At 32.8% G+C, this 21214-nt stretch overlaps 1 protein-coding gene across 2 annotated transcripts in view; it reads right to left on the minus strand.

Annotated features, from left to right (window-relative positions):
* Positions 1-21214, minus strand: part of KIAA2026 (KIAA2026 ortholog) — a 126311-nt gene that overhangs the window by 40034 nt on the left and 65063 nt on the right. The window contains exons 4-5 of one of the 2 annotated variants that reach the window (XM_019439649.2): positions 12475-12554; positions 164-253 (exon numbers count right to left, since the gene is read on the minus strand). In XM_019439649.2, coding sequence (XP_019295194.2) covers positions 164-253; positions 12475-12554 — 170 coding nt within the window. The remainder of the gene's footprint in view (positions 1-163; positions 254-12474; positions 12555-21214) is intronic. The other variant, XM_053907883.1, reaches the window with a different exon arrangement.

Below are 21214 nucleotides of genomic sequence, written 5' to 3' on the forward strand. Positions count from 1 at the left end.
AACTAGACCACACAGAAGAAATAAAAGGAACAATGTTTCTATTTTTCATTGCAAATTTTTATGTAACCCAGAAAAACAAGATTAAAAAAGAAAGCTTTAGAAAAAAGCAGGAATAAATTTTAATGCTAAAAATAATAGATAGAACTTTTGGATCAACACCTACCGATTTTTTTCTACTGTTTTCCAGATCTTTGAGTTCATTCTCGATTTTTGTGATTAATTCCCTGAGTTCATCAAGATTAGTGCAAATAAGCTAAAATAAAACACAAAAACACAGCTTGATAACACATAATATAAAACACCCAAAATGTGGTAACAGAAGTTGATTTAACATACACTAAATTCACAATTATTTGTATTTGTAATAGTAAAAAGCAAAAAAAATCCCACAGTTTATATTTTAAAATATATCACTTGTTATAATGTATGAACTTCAGGCATAGCATAAAAATAACTGAAATTTCAACCCTGGTGGTTTCATACCACACCCCTCTGTTCTCAGCTTGCTTTATAATCCAGGTACTTTCTTAACGTTATCAACTTTCAGCCCAGAATGACAAAGATCTGGAAACTCACCCTATAATTCACAAATTACTGAATCACCTTTAAGAAATGCTTTATCAGGCAGTATCCTAGTTGATGAATAAATGCATCCCTGGAGAAATGTCATTATACCTTTGCTTTAGTTTGCTAACTATATGATCAAACTAATTGTATTATGGTTGGGACTGCCAAGAAAGAAGGATTTCCACTATATGTAATACATATATTCAAAGAAGTAAATGACATTAAGTACACATTCTTAATATGATCTTGTAGTCTTTAATAAAATCATCTCTATAGACAGCATCTATTTCTTTTCATAATTATATGGAAATATAATTTTACTTCACCTTGGTAATGTTGACAAATGGCCAAAATAATTGGTTTTTAGTTATGAATAATCAAACTAGTTTGGCTTAACTACTAAAAGCTTTAAACAGTGAAGTGTCTGGGACACCTGGGCGGCTCAGTAGGTTAAGTGTCCGACTTCAGCTTAGGTCATGAATTCAAGCCCCGCATTAGGCTCTGTTCTGACAGCTCAGAGCCTGGAGCCTGCTTGGATTCTGTGTCTCCCTCTCTCTGCTCCTCCCCCGCCTGCATTTTGCGCCTCTCTCTCTCAAAAATAAATAAACATTAAAAAATAAGTAAAAAACAGTGAAGTGTCAGCAAAAATATTAGTAACTACATTTTAGTTCTTGTAAAATTATACTGAGTTTTTCCCAATATATTTAACTTTTCCCTAAAATAATTTAAGCCCATATTTAAAAAAATCTATTATAAAAAAGAAATGTTTCTAAAACAACTGCAACTACATAAAGAGGAAAAGTTTTAGGTTAATGAAAGTCTTGTAATGTTTATACTGCATGATAATTTTTTAAAAAATACTACACTTATAAAGCTATTAATTCACCATAAGTTTTTATCAGCCCAAATTTGCTACATTCATTAGTTTCTGTGTAAGGATACTGTTTTCCTAAAAGGCATATTTTTTGTAAAAAAAAAAAAAAAACCCAAAAAACAACAACAACAAAAGAAAAGTGGGTTACAACAAGATTATTCCTAGTGATAACTGTGTGACAAAAATGGGAAAGTAGGACCCCTTTAAACTTCATTATTAGGTTAAGCCATATGAAATCACTGATATGCCCTTGATCTACCTAAATGGCAATATAGTTAAATCTAACAGACTAAGAAAAAAATCACACATATTATAAATTATAATTAGTATTAACAATTATTATTAGAAATGCCTACATACTTTCAAACACAGAACTGACGATGAAGAGAAAATATGCATTTAAATAACTCAAATAATTTCAAGGGTATAAAACACAATGATGTAGTAGGACAGTGCTAATATTTTATTATAAACTACACATTCCCATTTGCCAAATCTAGAGTCCTGGAAGAAATGCTAATAGGCAGTGGACTGGACAACTATGTGAGTGCCTCTAAAATTTGATAATGTCTTCAACTTCTATTCCATTTATAAAGCTTCATTGTTGGTCCTACACCAGGTTTTTAGTAACTACTCACTCAGTGGTAACTAAACTTCCCATTGTAAAATATGCTATTCTGACTAACATGTCAAATTTGCCCCAGAGCTTACAGATGGGTTACATGCCTTTTCACTGAACTTTGTGCAGTGGTTAATATCACAGCACAGATTTCTCATTTGCACACATGGCAAAGCACAGAGGAATTTTCACCTGCATCTTAGGTGTCTCATTATACAAGGAATAAGGGTACATTTTGCATGTATAGTTTGTAGAAACTTACAGTAACAATGAAAACATGCACCCCGACAACCAGACACACTCTAAGAAACTTAAAATCTTTCAGTTCATAGGAATCAACAAATACTTAATATTCCATTTAAAGGAACACAGTTTTGAAGTCAAACTATGAATATTATGAATATATTAAAATAGTACTTCGAAGTGGCTTACCAGCTTAGTAAGTTGTATACAAAAATCAATGCTTCTCAGACTTTAATGTGCATAAGAATCACCTGGGAATCTTGTTAAAATGAAGTTTTTGATTTAATGGGTCTGAGGTGGGACCTGAGATTCTGCATTTCTAACAAGTTTCCAGGTATGGGCTACATACAGATCATACTTTTGAGCAGTAAGGTTCTAAATGATTAAGAATTCCAAATCTTCATGGCTTCTGAAACATTCTGGTACTACAGAGTTCATAATGAACAACTAGCTTAACCAAACTCCCCTTACCCCCAAGTCCCCTGTAACCCTCTAATAGATAAACGTATTTATTATCTTCTTGCCAAACCCCCCAAACAAGACTAAATGCACATCCAAATATAAGGCTCAAACATCAAATTCCCATATAATACACTAGGATACATAGTCCTGAGCTCTCTTTCTTCTTGAACAGTTAATTTTCACTAAACAAGTACCATAAAAATCAACTGATAAACTCAAATCCAAATCAACATAAACCTGTTAGTATAGCTTATTGAGTAAAGCAAGACACTGAAAATGCCTAGATGAGTCGTCAGACTCCATAAACACAAAGGTTTGGTCCTAGCCTTTCCACTAGTTGTTAAAAAGATTACACATGCAGGTCTTAGCACCCCGGTGAAAATGCCCTCTAAATCACCAGTGATCAAAAGGAGCAGGTATCAAACACACTAAAATGTGGCTCATAATACCTTCTTTAACCACAACCCCACAGGATACAGCAGTGATAAAAATTAAGTCATGAACGAAAGTTAGACTAAGCTATATTAAACAGGGTTGGTAAATTTTGTGCCAGCCATGGTGGTCATATGATTAACCCAAATTAATAGACTTAGGGTGTAAAGTGTGTTAAAGAGAACCCTGCACTAAAGTTAAATCTTAACTAGGCTGTAAAAAGCTACAATTAATATAAAAATAAGTCACAAAAATGACTTTAATTCCTCCTGTTACACTATAGGTAAGGCCCAAACTGGGATTAGATACCCCACTATGGGTGCTTTATATCCCTCTAGAGGAGCCTGTTCTGTAATCAATAAACCCCAATATACCTCAGTACCCCTTGCCAATTCAGTCTATATACTGCCATCTTCAGCAAACCCTACAAAGAAAGAAAAGTAATAACAACTATCATATATCAAAAAGTTAGGTCAAGGTGTAACTCATGAGGTAGGAAGAAATGGGCTACATTTTCTACGTAAAAACACAATTCCCTATGAAAATTCTTATGAAACTGAGAACTAAAGGAGGATTTAGTAGTAAATTAAGAATAGAGAGCTTAATTGAATTGGGCCATGAAGAAAGCACACACTACCCGTCACTCTCAAGTGACATAAACCTAAAGACAACTTATTCAAATAACAAAAACACAAGAGGAGATAAGTCATACCAAGGTAAGCATACTGGAAAGTATGCACGGATAAACCAAGATGTAGCTTAAAGCATCTGGCTTACACCCAGAAGATTTTACATCAAATGATCATCTTGAACCAAAGCTAGCCAAAACAACCAAAAACTCAACTAACATGAAACAACCAAAACATTTAATAAATTCTTACAAGTATAGGATAGAGAAATTTAAATTGGTGCTATAAAGAAAGTACTGTAAGGGAACAATGAAAGAAAAATTAAAAATACTAAACAGCAAACATTACCCCTTTGTACATTTTGCTTAATTAACTAGAATAACCTAACAAAGTGAAGTTAAGCTAGTCCTCCCCAAACCAGACAAGCTACCTATAAACAACCTGTGTAGAATAAACTCATCTATGTTGCAAAATAAATGAGAAGATTTGTAGGTAGAGGTGAAAAGTCTAAGGAGCCTGGTGATAGCTGGTACCCAGAAGAGAATCTTAGTTCAACTTTAAACTTCCCTAAAAACCTAGATTCTAATATAAATTTAAAATGTATCTAAAAAGTTACAGCTTTTTAGAAAAAAATACAACCTTGTTTAGAGAATAAGTATAAACACAACCATAATTGGCCTAAAGGCAGCCATCAATTAAGAAAGCGTTAAAATCATCTTAATACCAAAATATGCAACCAACTCCTAATTTAACACTGGGTTAATCTATTTAACAATAGAAGCAACAATGCTAATACGTGTCCTTGCATAAACTTATATCAGAGCAGATAACACAGTTAACAATAAGATAAAATAATCCAGCTATAAACTAATTATCAAACTAATTGTTGACCCAACACAGGCACACAACTAAGGAAACATTAAAAGAAGTAAAAGGAACTCAAACACAAACCCCGCCTGTATACCAAAAACATCACCTCTAGCATTTCTAGTATTAGAGGTACAGCCTGCCCAGTGAAGTTTGTTAAACGGCCGCAGTATCCTGATATAAATGGCTGTGGTATCCTGATCTTGCAAAAGTAGCATAATCATTTGTTCTCTAAATAGGGACTTGTATGAATGGTCACATGAGGGTTTTGCTGTCTCTTACTTCCAATCCATGAAACTGACCTTCCTGTGAAGAGGCGCTAGAATGTATCTTACATTAATTGACTGCAAATCAAACACTTAATTAGCTAAGCCCTTGACAGACTGGTGGGCTTCCATCCCATGAAATTTTAGTCAACAGCTAACTAATCAACTGGCTTCAATCTTCTCCTGCTATCTAGGGAAAAAAAGGCAGGAGAAGCTCTGGTAGATTTGAAACTGCTTCTTTTTTTTTTTGAATAATAATAGTGAGCATTTATTGAGCATTTAGTATATGTCAGGCAATATCCTGAGTGGTTTTTTTGTTTGTATTTATTTATTTATTTATTTATTTATTTATTTATTTATTTAATATATGAAATTTATTGTCAGATTGGTTTCCATACAACACCCAGTGCTCATCCCAAAAGATGCCGTCTTCAATACCCATCACCCACCCTCCCCTCCCTCCCACCCCCCATCAGCCCTCAGTTTGTTCTCAGTTTTTAAGAGTCTCTTATGCTTTGGCTTTCTCCCACTCTAACCTCTCTCTCTTTTTTTTTTGAAACTGCTTCTTTGAATTTGCAATTCAACGTGCTATTTCACCACAGAGCCTGGCAAAAAGAGGACTTAAACCTCTGTTCTTAGATTTAAAGTCTAATGCTTTCCTCAGGCATTTTACCTATGTTCATAAACCCCTGATTGTTTTCCACTAATCACAAAGATACTGGCACTCTTTACCTTTTATTCGGTGCTTAAGCACTCTTTACCTTTTATTCAGCATAGTAGGGACTGCCCTTAGCCTTCTAATTAGAGCCGAACTTGGACAACCTGGCACCTTACTAGGAGATGATCAAATTTATAATGTAATCGTCACAGCCCATGTAAATGTAATAATCTTTTTTATGGTCATGCCTATTATAATTGGGGGTTTGGGGAACTGATTAATACCTCTGGTAATCGGAGCACCAGAAACAGCATTCCCTCAAATAAATAATATGAGCTGTTGACTACTTCCCCCATCCTTCCTACTACTACTTGCATCCTCAACAGAAGCTGGTGCAAGGAATGGTTTATCCCCCTCTGGCCAGTAAGCCCACATAGGAGTTTCCTTGAATATGAAGATCAGAAAGACTAATTTCCAAATAGCGGATGAAATACTGAATTAAATGCAGAATGGTAAGATAAATGTTCCTTAAATGACAGGACTCTTCAACATAAATTTGTTGAATTTGAGCGTGAAAATAATTTTAGCAATATTTACTTTGAAGTTATCTTAAAATGAATTAATAGCTACATAACAATTTACAGTCTCTTTCTATACTAACTCTCTACAAATAGATATATACCTAATGCAGATACTCAAAATATATAGTCAAGTTAAGCGCTGAGAAAATTCATATATAGGAACATACATAATTTTGTTACTAATACTGAAAGAAAAAATACTCTGATTAATGCCAACTCTGCCTTATATACCCTCTATTCCTTCTCTTTTTATATAATATGGCATATGTGTGGCCTTTAAACTCAACTTCAAATGGTGTTTTTAAAACAGAATCAATCCAATAAATAAAGTTCACCTATTAAGGAGAACAGATGCATTTTTTGAACAAAGCAAAACATCTTATCAAAGCCTCCATTACCTTGAATTAGAAAATGTTATTTGAGGCTCAGGGCTTCCAGGGATGAAAAACAAAAGCTCCATAGCAGCTCAGATTACAGTTGGGTCACACTGCCAATACTCATGAGACAAAATTTTCAGTCATACTGCAGAAGTTACAAAAAAGTTTGATACCCCAAGGAAAACCTCTTGAAAGCTGTCACACTCTCCCTCAAGATAACTTTTCACTTAAGGCCAATCCATGAGAGCCACAAAATCATAAATCTTAGAACAGAAAGGACTAAAAACATGTAATTTTTAGACTAAAAAGGTGTATCTCCAGTTCACATACAAACTAATTAAAACTAACAGAGGTAACCTAAGATGACACACTGGTAGAAGAGACCATAGAACGTAGGACTCATCCACTTCCTACTATATTATATTATATTCTTTAAGGGATCTTTCCAAACAAAACAAAATAAAAAATCTAATAACAATTGAATATGTATTATAGTTTTAGGTTTAATTTATCCCTAAGCTTTGATTTCTATTAAATGTTAAATATTAAAAGGTCTCCTCTTCAACTCAGAAAGTAGGAATGTGTATATACAGCGGGGGAGGGGAGGTCCAGTAGAGATCAAAAGAATTCTGATATGATCATATATCAGAAAAACTTAACATAATAAATCATTCCTTACTTTATCATTACTTCAAGCTAGAAATTATGCCTTTGGGCATAAACTCAATAGGTATGAGAGGTATTTTCTTTATTTGTTCCAAAAAGAGCATAAGGCAGCATACAAAACTAAAGCAATATAATAAGTCACATTAAACAGCAAAGGGAAAACAATGAAGGAATCAAAATGAGTAGGCCCAAACTGGATCTCTCATTCACTACCATTCTAATAAAACAAACCTACACTTCATTCTAAAAATTGTAAGCAAAACACTAAATTCATGGTATAAATTCAAATTTCACATTGTATTTAAACTAAAATTATAATGTGGTGACTGGGTGGCTTAGTTGGTTAAGCATCAGCACAGAGCCTGCTTCGGATCCTCTGTCCCCCCTTCTTTGCCTCTCTCTCTCTCTCTAAAATAAATAAACTTTTAAAAATAAATAAGCTAAAATTATGTTAACATCTTAAAATATGAGGACAGAAAATTTCTTCTCATTTCTTATGATCACCATACTATCAAGAATGATTGCTTCAAAACCTGCAAATAGGATATCATATGTGATGTGAAAAATAAGTCTGATTAACAAAGTATTTGTATTAATGAGATATGTTTCTCTCAATGCACAATATTTAAAAGTTGAAAGAATTTTAAGAGGAAAGTAAAACCCATACTTTTAAAAGTCAAAAAGCTGAAGTTAAAAATATTTAAGAGGTAGCAATTTAAAATAATATAATCAAAATAAAATAATATAATCAAAATAATCCTTAACACAGTGAAGCAGGTGAACTCTAATTTTGGTCTCAATTTGTTATACTGAGGGTCTCAATTTGTTACTTTATTTCATATCCTTTAGTTTCTCCATTGGTTAAATATAGTATGGTTAACATACCTGTGAAAATTATAGTTTTTTATATTTTAAAAAGTTTTAAACTTTTTCACAGGTATGTTAAGGATCTGAGTTTATGCTTATGTTTAAAAATACTACCACTATGTAAGTCCTAGTCAGCAGCTGGATTCTGGATTTCCTCTATAAACCAGCCTTTAGAATAAACCACACATATATAAACAGGATCAAGTATAAGTTACATGAAAGATTTTGGTTACCAATGAAAAGCAAAGACATGGCAACTAAAGCTCTTACATTATTTTAAAATTTTACTGAGACTTGACACACTGTTTTAAAAATACTTCCTATGACTCTGTTATAACTGTGTTCAAAAAGAGAATTCACATACTAGATTTCTCTCTCAAATAAACAAATTAAAAGGCTTTGGCAAATATTAATTTTATTAAGAAAATTGATATTTACTTTTCAGTCTAACAGTCTTATATTACAAAACTGACAAAATAAAATTTTAGTCAATTTAATAAAGTCATAAGCAATTGTTCAATATGATTTAAAAGTTTAAATCACCAACATGCTAAATACTAAAAATAAAAATATTTCCTAATTTTTTTGCACCTATTGCTAAATTAAAAAACCCCAAAATTTCCCAATAAGCCAACTATATAATCACCATAACCCTATAGTGGGTAAGCATAAATTTTTCCCCTGATTAAATCTAATGATGCAAATATTACTTGGTTTTTCACTTTTCAAATTCTTGTAGGCTTAATCATAACATTTCATGATTTATAAAATATGACCAAATCTGAGATTTACTGCAAAGTCTTTATGTGGTAAAAGTCAGTAATAGATGCTTTTAAGCCAATTCTTAATTGATTTTCCTACTCATAACATTGTACTTATGTCTAAAGAATCTGGCATGCTTATTTGAAAAAATAAATAAGAAAGAATACATAAAACAGTTAACTCTCTCATTTAATTGTCACAAGAACCCTATAAGTAGGTACTATTGTTACCCCATTATACAGATGAGGAATTGAAAGCACAAAGAGGTTAAGGTTACAGAGTTAGTGGTAAAGCTGGCATTAGAACCTATATAGCCTGGTTCCAGAATCCATGCTTAACCACTATGCACATTACTGGTACCCATCTAGATCCACTGAAACAAGGATGAAATCTTGGTGCATAAAACCCAGGAATTTTCATTTTTAATAAAGGTATCACATTATTTTTATACTATCTAAAGTATGAGAACCACTGACATAACCCTTAGGAACAAGTGGCACAGATGTGGTTAGTCTCTTTATAATACACACACAAAAATAAACCCAATCCACTATTTGAATATCTATAGTGTATACCTTAAATAAAGGTAGGATAATTCTTTTCTTAAACTGAGATATAGATACTAGGTGTAAATATAAGTAAACATGAAGCAAACAGGCAATGTTAATTTCCAGATTTAAAAAAGTCAACAAAAACACCGTCGAATTAAAAAGTAGTTGAGGTCGGGGTGCCTGGGTGGCTCCAGTCGGTTAAGCATCTGACTCTTGGTTTCAGCTCAGGTCACGATCTCACTGTCTCGTAAGTTCAAGCCCCACAGCCACCTCTGCGCTAATGATGCAGACCCTACTTGGGATTCTCTGTCTCCCTCTCTCTCTGCCCTTCCCCCACTCATGCTGTCTCTGTCTCTCGAAATAAATAAATAAACTTAAAAAAAAAAAAGTAGCTGAGGTCAAAACAGGATTTACTTTTTTAATTCATTAGGACTTATCAAGAAATAAACTTTACAATTTAATCCCTGGACACATTTTTCTCTTAGCATGTTTTATTGTCTATTTAAAGATGGACTAATCCTTATACAAATTAAGTCAGGTTTTGCAAAAGGGATCCAATCTCTATCTACTAACAGCTTCATTACTTTCAGTAATATTTTAGAATAAATGTGGTGAAGAAAATCTCCCAGCAAAACCATTTTAGAAAGTATTTTTATGTTTAATACTAGTAATGGGATATTTAAAGAACTTGGATAAAATGAATAATTTGCAGAATCTGAGGTGCTAAATGACATATTGCTAGAACTTCTGGGAAAGAAATAAATTCACTTCTTTATTATATAATAATCAGTTTCTTACATGTGGGGAACTTCAAAGAAAAAAAATTCTACATAAAGTTATTTTGAAAGGCAAAACTATAGGTTTTATCTGTAACAACAAAGTTTACTAGTGACTAATACTGTCTTATCTCCTCTTCTTTGCTTATTTGAAGCAAATGACCTTTTTCCTGGGAGACAGCTATCAATTTCATGGGATAATACCATGGTATTCATATTATAAACTAGGCATAAGAACCACTGCTTTCATAAGCCTATTGCCCATCCTAGCGCACCCTCCCCCCGCCCCGCCCTCCCCCCCCCCCCCCCCCCCCCCCCCCGCCCCACACACACACTAGGACACCTTAAGAACCAGGAAGGGGGTTTATATATAACATAATAAAACATAACATAATTAATATAATATTTATTTTAAACAGCTCAATTTGGCAAAACATGTACTCTGACCTTAAGTTTCTGAGAGTGGTAAGCAAATGGTCAGTAACTGACAAAGCATCACTTAGTATTGTGCTTTTCAAGATTTTTTGCTCTACCCATGGTCAAAAATATATTTTACAGTGCAAGCAAGTACAATAAACACAAGACCAAAACCAAAGTTTCATGAAATGATATTACCCTTACTGTATTTGACACATTCATAATTTCTTTTCTATTTTAACTGTTAGTTTATAAAAGGAATGGTGGTCATATAATCTGCTAGATTAATTTCATGCCTCACTAATGAATACCATTTGCAATTTTAAAAATACTATGCTATCTATTGTCACTTATTACATATAAAAGTCCATCCACTAAGATAGGAATGGAAACAAACATCAACAGCAGGTCAGATCTGTTCTGAGACTTATATTCCTAGGATGAATATTTTAAGGGATTGAGGGGAAAAAAAATCAGTGGGAAAAATAGCAAAGGCTGGTATGATATCAGTGGAAGAATGACAATATTATAGTACTGAATACCAGGTATAAGCAATGGTTAGACAAGCCTCCAAGTAAAACAGTAAATATATGTTTTTCACTTAATATTCTGTAACCAAGGTTACTTTATACAAAAAGATTATGTAGAAATGTTTGAAATTCATTCTAAGAAAGTCATTAAAAATATCTATCCTAGGGGTGCCTAGGTGGTTCAGTTAGTTAAAATGTCCAACTCTTGATTTCTGCTCAGGTCATGATCTCACAGTTTCATGGGTTCAAGCCCTGCATCGGGCTGTGCTCTAATTGTGTGAAGACTGCTTGGAATTCTCTCTCCATCTCTGTCTCAAAAGAACTAAATAAACATTTAAAAAAATATATTCTATCCTAAAATACTAAAAGAAAATGCCTATTTTCTTTCACTGTTCATTTAAAATTGTATTTTTACCAATTAGTAACTTCCATAAAAACACTTCTAAAAATAAGATTTTTACTGAAAAATAAATGTGTTTACATTTTTGGATATATGTAACTATTAAACTCACATTACATATTACCAATATTTTCATAGTTATTGTTCTTTGTTTTCTTCTTGACTTGAGACTGACAGAAATTTATTTTAACACCATTTTTATTTTTTGGGAATTAAGTATTGTTAGAACTGGACTGGACATGGTAATACAAAGATATTTTAAAAGAAGAGTCATTTGAATGAAAAAACATCTTTTATTAGATTGAAAATAAAAGTATTATTTAGGGTGAAATTCTCTGCTGATTCTAGTACCAGCTACAAATGAAAAACTCTTCACGTAATAATCTGGCAGTAAATATAGTTATTTCTTTTTGCAGAAATGTGTAAAGACCATTCAATTAAATGTTACTTAATATTCTCTCTGAAGTTCATATATAGTTAAGAGTTAAAAGATTTGTTTTTAAGTTAATAAGTCTACTATTTCCACAGTGCCCAAATAAGTGAAAATAAATTACCTATTTACAAATTGTTTACAAATTATGATTTGTTCTTGGAAGACTCTCATGTACACATTTGCTATCATATATTAAACATTTATATTTATAATATATAGTATATATTCTATTAAACTACTTCTACAAAGTAGAATAACATAAGAAAAACCAGAGATTTTTGACTATCAAAGAGACAAAAATAGAGGTAAAAAATTTTCAAATACTAGATTGAATCTTAGCCATCCGTGCCTTGCACTTAAAGGGAAAAAAGTCATAGTTGGAAACACTTCATTTAAAGTATGGGTGTTACAGTGGAATTCAGCCAATCTCTTGAGGAACAATATAAACACTAAAAAAGTTAAACTAAAAAATGTTGAGACAAAATTGAAACATTTACCTGAAATTCTGGTACAGTGGGTGACTTTGTAACAGTTTTCCTCTTCTTTGTGATTGCTTTTTTAGATATGGATTTTTTTCCTTTCAAGATTAAAAGAGAAAAGCTTCATAATACTGTTTATAGCACTTCATTAACAAGAACCAAATTACATAGAACCTTGAAAGTTAAAATATAACTAACAGATGGCTTCTAGTGAGTCAAAATAAAGTGATGAATCAAAACAAGCCGTAGTAAAAGCAAACATTAAACTATAACTACCTGTAACAAGTATATTAACAAATGCTGTTTTCTTTACACATGAACTAAACTATCAAAATCTCTGATGAATTTCACAGTATCAGAACTTACTGTAATAAGATTTGGCAAAAAAAAAAAAAAAAAAAAAGGCACATTACTACTGCTCAGTTAAAAATCTAATTCACAACTTAAAATGAAATTTTATAAGACAAAAAAATCTTACCTTTTAACAATGACTTCCATAGTCAGGAACTTGCATAAAACTATACTCTGAAGACTATGGTCTTAAACCAATCTAATGTGAAAATCCTCTCAGCAGCTTAGGAAACAAGGTCTTTCTATCTCTTTATCTCTTTATCACCTAAGAGGCTGCCTTTGGCAGATTCAATAATCACTTTAAAAACAAGGTAAAAATCTCCCTTTAAAAAGTGCATCTAGTCATTTATGCAATCAGAAATCACTACGAAAAATAAATCCACATTCTTAAAGAAATCCAACTCATTAGCACAGATTGAAATGTATCTACTCTGTATTTAACATAACAGAGATATATACATGCATATAACCTCTGTTTTTAGAAAGGAACATGTTAAAGTGTTTTGTCTACATTTGCATTTAGCAAAATCAGTTAATAAACTGGTTGTTAATTATTCAACAAACATGAGATACAGGGCACTTTACAATTTATGGGAATAACAAAGAATTATAAAATGGAAATCCTGTCCTCCAGGAGCTGATAATCTATATAAGGGAATGAAAATTAATCAGAAACACTTAGAAGTTAATTTTAGTTCACAATCATTTGTACGTTAAAATCAGCTTAAAAGTTACTATTTTTTTACATAATCCCTTTCTGAACATTTTCCTATATAGATATGATCTGCTTCCATGCAAACAGTTCATTTGATTGCAACATTTTATTCAACTTGTAGGCACAATTCTAATTTAAATATAATTGTATTTTCTTCTGTATTCCTTTACAACCATATCACAGAACTGTCATTTGATCATTTCTAACTTTTGACTCAGTAAAATGCACGTATACTATGTTTGAACTACTACAAATTTTGAGTTGCTGAAGTTCACATGGATTTCACTGTCCTGTTCTATTAAGTATCAACCTGCTGTCACTTGACATTTGTTTTTAATTAAAATAACCTAACATTTATTTCTTATCACTGTTACTTGTTTCCGTGCTTACACAGAATCTATACGGGAACTAAACTTCCACAAAAATAGGCAAGTGCGTGGTCTGCTTAACCAGTATTCAGGAAGAAGTGATTCAACTCTTGGTATCTCTATAACACAGCTAGAATAACTGATTTCTAATTGGATGCAATAGGTACCTCTCAAAGGGACTCATGAGTCTGGACACAAGAATGCCTTTCTTCTATAAACTACATTTTTTAAAGTTCATAGGAAAAGATTTAATAGCCTCATGAATTTTGGGAAAGCTATAAAAACAATTTGAAGGAAATGAAATCCTTCCTTATCCCCCCACCCCCACCCCAGCCCCAGCACTGTTGTAATTAGCTTTTTAAAAACCATGTGAAAATAAATGAGTAAATATCGTTTGATTTTGCATTCATTTGTAAGCACAACAGAGGTCACCCTTGATACTTCCAATAAAGTTTATATTGTTGCCACATAAGCACTAAATTTGGGTACTAAAGCTCAAGTTCACTCTAGCAGCCATGCTTATTTTAATGGATTAAGCAGCTGAAGTGGTTACTGGGTATTTCCTTTCACAATATGATTAGGATACCTAAATGTAGATTAAATAAATGGAAGTAGTATTCTGTTGTGGTTTTAAGCTTGAGTTTTAGAACTAAACTACCTGGGTTTGAATACCAGTTCTAACCACCTACTAGCTACAAATTGCTTTATTTCCTTGTGCAGTTTATCTATAAAACAGAGATAATGATATTACCTACTTTCTTATTGAGAATTAAAACGTAAAAAAAACTCAGACTACTGTTAGGCACGTGGTTAAGTGGTCAATGTTAGTTGTTATTATCTCCCTTAGCTAAGCCATTATGTTAAGTGTCTAAACAAATATTATCATTTAACCTTCTTCAAATTATTTTATTAACTTATTCTTTCATCTTAGTTCTTGCTTATATATCCTCTGTGCTACCACTCTACTTCCTACAATATTTATGTAACACATTATACAGTATTGTAATGATCCATTTATAGGTTTCTCATCCTTACTAGACTGAATTATTGATGACAGAAATCACATTATTCGTTTTTTATTTACAGCATTTTTCATACAAGAAGTTATGAGAAATGATCCTTAAACAGAAAAATCCTAATTTTAATCAGAAATTTCACCGGTCTGGAGATAGGAAAAGGGAGGCAGGTAACTGTTTATAATTCTTAAGGTCTCTCTGAGTCCATTTTTAAATAAAGAAAGCACTGGCAATAACTAGATAATTTACGCAATTTACCAAAGAGTTTCACAACATGACCTAGGAGTGGTAGTAAGAACACTAATTTTTATTGAGAACCTATTATGTCAGACACTTAGCAAGATAATTTATATAAATTATCTCAATTAATACTCAAAACAACCCCTCAAGGTAGGCAACACCTCATTTTAATGTAGGATAACTGAAAACCAAAGGTTACTTAACTTATTCAAGTGTTACACTGTAAGCAAGCACCACAGCCAGGGATTCTAACTCCAAAGTCCAAGTTCTTTCCATTATATAATTCTACCTCTTGAAAATCAGTTACCATTTACTGATTCCTACCACATGCCAGGCACCATGTTAAGTACTATGCATTCACTATTCCAATTAATCTTTGTAATGATTACATCAAGGTATGTCTTACCTCATTTTTCACAGATAAAAAAACTGGCTATCAACAGGCAAATAAACTGATAGAGGACTTATAGCTAATGTGCACTGGACATATATTTGCACTACATCTGCCTCACTTCAAAGTTGTGTGCTTTTTATGATAAAATACTGCATTCTTTCAAATTTTCTGCAGGAATGTAATTTGCTTCTGACTGATTTCACAGCATTCCTTTTTTGATTAGGATTATAAGATTCACATATTCACTATTAGTATCTTCAGACTATATCCTCATAAAAATTTGAATACAAATTTTCCTTCATTCTTCAGTAAAAACTGGCTCTTCCTTTTTATTATACCACTTTTAAAATGTAGCATGGATACTACAAAACCACCAGGCTTTATTTGGTAATCTGCTTTTGTTCCAGGGCAAGATATATATAGGGCAAGCTACATACTGCCCCCTAGTGGGCTTCCATTCTTCCACCACTCACTTGATGATACACCAGGTCTTTACCCCACCCCCCCCAGCCCTAAATCATCTCGTCCCATAAAACAGAATACAATTTTCAGATCTGGGACTGTGCTAAAGTCAGAAAGCATATACAGAATTTTGACACAATTATTGGGCCTAAAATACACACATGAGCAAAAAATGAGTGTCAACTTGTACCTGGAAAATAGAGAAGGAAAACTTAACATGGCCTAGTAATTAGTATTCAAGTGTGGCCTAAGGAAGCTTTTTAAAACTATGCTGAGGACAGCTGTAGTAAAGGAAGCCCAACTTGAGAGAAAGACAATGTAACTAAAAATATATTTTATAACTTAGGCACAAAACTCTAGTCTTCCAGAACATGGAGATATACCTCTTAACTAGCAAAATGCAGGTGATTATTATCCCCAATCCAACTCCTCTTTCCTGTCTCTTATTCTCCATCTTTCCCTTCTCCTTTATCTGCCTTACCTGACTGTCATCATTCTTTGGCCCCTTGAACTATTCAGAGACTTCTATTTCAAAGCCCTCCTAGATTTGGCCTTCTTATGTTAAAAATTATCCTGGAGCACCTGGGTGGCTCAGTTGGTTGGGTGTTTGATTTCGGTTCAGGTCATGATCTCACAGTTCCTGGGTTTGAGCCCGCATCAGGCTCTGTGCTGACAGCTCAGAACCTGGAGCCTGCTTTGGATTCTGTGTCTCCCTCTCTCTCTGCCCCTCCCTAGCTCGTGTTTGCCCACCTGCACTCTTTCTCTCAAAAATAAACGTTAAAAAAAAAAAAACTATCCTAACACATTCGCTAGTTTCTCAGTGCTTACATATTAGGAATCGTAACAAATGAATGGATACTAAGACATTAGTCACTGTTAAAAAAAAAAAAAAAGGCCAAGGGCATTTATATTATTAAATAGAAATCTGGGAAGTGGCTGGAATGTGAAGTCACAGAACCAGAGTCTAAATTTGACTTTTTATGTACTAAATGTTCATGTCGTAAGCAAATATTTAGTCTATACAAGTTTCTGGAGTGTTGTATCTCTTAAGTAAGCAATTTAACCTTAACAAAACAGCTGATTTTCTTTCCATTCTTCTTGCCTATTAGCAAATTTCTCATCATACTGGTAACTTTTTGCCACTATCATATAATTCAATAACTGCTAAACAATGATTTTTTTCTCCTTTAGCTTAAAATACTGAATCAGCTGTCAAATTCTGCTTATTGTAACATCTCTCTCAAAACATTATTTTCTTCTGTCAATGTGAAAGAAAAGTCATATAGTCAGTCATTCTCTATCTGGATTTAGAAATTTCCTCTTCTTAAACTTACCTTCAACCCCTTCATGAAAACCCTGCCAGTTTCTTTTATAACTCTTTAATGGTCCTAACTATTCTGCAAGATCCTTTCTCCTAATCCTGCCACTTATTAGCTATGTAACCTTGGACAAGTTAATAAACATCTCTGTGCCTCAGTTTTTTAAATCTATAAAATCTATATAATGAGGAATAATAATACCATTTAATGGAGTTTTTATGAAAATCAAATGAGAAAATATATATAAAGGCTTAGAACAGTGCCTGGCATACAGTTAGCACTTATGAGTATAGTATATAGCATTAAAATAAAAGGACAAAATACTCTATCGATCCTTCACTCTCTTATATCTTGGCATCTTGAGTTGGTCCTCTAAAATTTTCCCCATACAGACACACATAGTTAGGATCTTTGGGTTTTCAACAACAACAACAACAAAAAACTGTAAAACTTTTTCACAATAACGGGTCTGGATGTAACCAAATATTGTAGATTACACTGCTTTTTTAGTTATTCCCTATAAAGGAGCTTATTGCTTTTTACACATTATCTCTTATTGTAAGGTCATTTCCTTGCACTAGGCACCTGATGCAATTATTTAAAACAGCACCACCTGTCCAGAAAGAGATCACCCATAACTGGCACAGTCTCATCATTCAAATAGCTTCTAAAACCTCAACTTTTCACCTTTTTCCTTATGTTTTTCTCTGTGTTTTCAGTGACACCAGCTTAATTATACCCTCATGCTTTTATTCACATTATTAACCACTGTTCATCTATCCAATCCCCACTATTCTTCAAAGTCTTTTATCCTCTGCAAAACCTTCCAAGACAACTATAGCAAACACTGACTGATTTACTCTCCACTTGACCTTTTACTCTATTATATACTTAACAATTATTAAAATGAATTGTTTACCACTTTGAGCCTTAGTTTATTCACTTATAAAAGAATAACACCACCACTTGTCTTATTTATTTTAATCAGTTCAGAGGAGCTAACACAAAATGATTTCGTTGAAAATAATGAACATGTGAGAAGAGGGAAAAACCCTCCAAACCAAATTGGCTAAAATGAGTAACTTAAAACACCATAAGCTTTTTGTAACAATTAATGTATCTTTAATAATTTTTGCCCATCTTTTTCAGGTTTTATAAAAAGTCCTCTAGTTTTTAAAACCTATTTTATTTCAGCCAACTCTACTCCACAAAAATCTATAACAGAATACTATTGAAAACAACCAAAATGTCTAATAAGGAGGTTGGAAAAATAACTACAAAATACACATAACAAAATGATGGTGCAAAGATCTACTGATCACACAGAAGTTCACGGTGCACTGTTACGCAAGGAAAAAACAGATTGTAAAATGGTATGGATAGTACAATGCTAATTCAAAAATATATAGGCCTGAAAAGGATATAAAAGATACATTTTAAGGAGCTAATCTTATAGCTGAGTAAACTATATTATGTGTGTTCATTTATTTATTCGACAGATTCCTACACAATGTGTTGGTCACTGTGCTAACCTTCTGTCCCCAAGAATGTTATAAAATACAGGGAAGACAATCATCAAAATAATTTACAAAGAAATAAACGCAACCATTATAAGTAAAAGTTATAAGTATTATAAAGGAGAGGTATCTGATGCTATAAGCATGCACAATTGGGGATATTCCAACGTTTTTCTATTCTATAATGTTTCTAAGAGTAAGGAAAGGCTTAAATAACTAAAAATGAATTCAATTAAAAAGCAGAAAGCAAACTCCAATTCTAAAAAAATAGATAAAAATGCTTAAAAGTTGCAAAACTGCCCCAGAGTTCCCTAAAATTATCTAATCATTCTCAACCAATTTGTCTTTGCACCTTCTACTAAAAATTATCTCCCACCTGCTAAATTTAGAGAGTCCACCAAAAATTAAAGCCTGTATAATCAACATAAAATGGACATTAACCGCATGTAGAATTTACTCTATCCTAAGTGAATGCTCATGGATGACACACTTTATCCCAAAGCATATTCTACAGAATGCTATTACTTGAAAAAAAAATCTCTGTGTTCAAGTAAACTTAAAAGTACTAGGTTAAACAAAACTAAACAGTTTTTTTTCTTCAAGGCTTCCCAGAGTCCTTAAAATAAAGGCCCCAAATCACTTTTCCACAATTCTGAAGTTCAAAAAGTTCTCAAAACTAACCTTTTAAAAATAATTTATATGGTAGCAAAACTTGACATGAACTGTTCTAAGGTTCTTTATAGTTTTCATCTCATTTAACCCATTCACATATCTTTCTGTAAAAACTATGTGTGTAATTACAGGGGCTACACCAAACTCAACTGGGGATGTTATTTAATAAACATATATATCATACTATCCTTCTATAATCTGATGATTTCTGAATTCCAAAACATATCTGATACAAGAGTTTTGTAAAATGCATTGTGGACCTGTACTAATGCACAATGTGAATCTAGAAGAGGAGCATTTCCACATTTTCCAAACATGTCACCATGGAGCTCCCTTTTAAAAATAGTGAAAGAGAAAACACTGGATTAGAGTATGCCCAAAACTGACTATAAAAGGCTACAATGCCTCATAACTAATAAAGGAGCCCAGGGCAAAGCCTCAGGAAGACAAGTGTACTGAAAATGATGTAAAACAAATGTTCTGTTGTTGTTGTTGTTGTTGTTGTTGTTGTTGTTGTTGTTGTTATGCACCTAGGTGGCTCCATCAGTTAAGCCTCCGACTCTTGGTTTCAGCTCAAGTCATGATCTCACGGTTTGTGAGTTTGAGCCCTATAGGGCTCCACAATGACAGCAGGGAGCCTGTTTGGGATTCCCTCTCTCACTCTCTCTGCCCCTCCCCAACTCCCTCTCTAAATAAATAAATAAATAAATAAATAAATAAATAAATAAATAAATTTAATTTAAAAAATTTTTTAAAAGGCATGGCTCAGTCGGTTTTGGCTCAGGTCATGATCTCATGGTTCATGAGTTTGAGCCCCACATCGGGCTCTGTGCTGACAGCACAGAGCTTGCTTGGGATTCTCTCTTTCTCCCTCTCTCTGCCCCAGGCTTGCTCACTCTCTCTGTCCCTCTCTCTCAAAATAAATAAATAAATAAAAATTTTAATATCATTTTATGTACTGCTGTTATAACAGAAAGGAGTTTAGTATCTTATAAAGAAAGAGTGGGCATATGCTTACCCAGAATTATCAAGGGAGAGAGAAACTGTATTTGCCAAATACAAGTATTTTTGTTACTGAAGACTAACCTCCTAAATTTGCTCTGAAGATAAAATTAGTATATAGGCTAGTGCATTATTTTCTTCTATTTCATCCCTGTAAGCTGTCTATACCCACCTAAAGATGCTCAGAGAGGGTACATAAGTACTTGCTGAATTTACTTCTATCTTTTTTTTTTTTATTCACTTGGACAACTGGACATGACACTCCCACAAATATTCTCTCTGATCTACAAATATTCTGCACTACCATTTAAAAAATGTGGCAACACTTTAATTGCTTACCATAAAAATACATTTAAAAGTAATCCTTACAGTTAATATTTTTACTCTCCTATTGGTAAAGCCTGTATAGGAGCTACATCAGTATCTACCCCCATAAGTCACAATTACCTTTGAACACATGAATAGTAGGTCATAAATAAATAAAAGGTTTCAGGTGACAATGGTACTAATAAAACAGTATTACATACTTTAGCACTGGAAAAAATATTTCCAACTTAAACTACTAATTAATATTTTTGAGAGGAAAACGTGACAAATCAAACTAAATTTATATAGCCTAAATATGTGGATTATTACAAAATTTGAAAGGCTTATTTCTGAAAGTTACTTTTAAAAATTGTAGTTTTTCATCATCTGGCCAGT

Source organism: Panthera pardus, unplaced genomic scaffold (genome assembly GCF_024362965.1).
Source record: "Panthera pardus isolate Hobbes unplaced genomic scaffold, ASM2436296v1 HiC_scaffold_20, whole genome shotgun sequence".
Classification (NCBI taxonomy): Eukaryota; Metazoa; Chordata; class Mammalia; order Carnivora; family Felidae; genus Panthera; species Panthera pardus.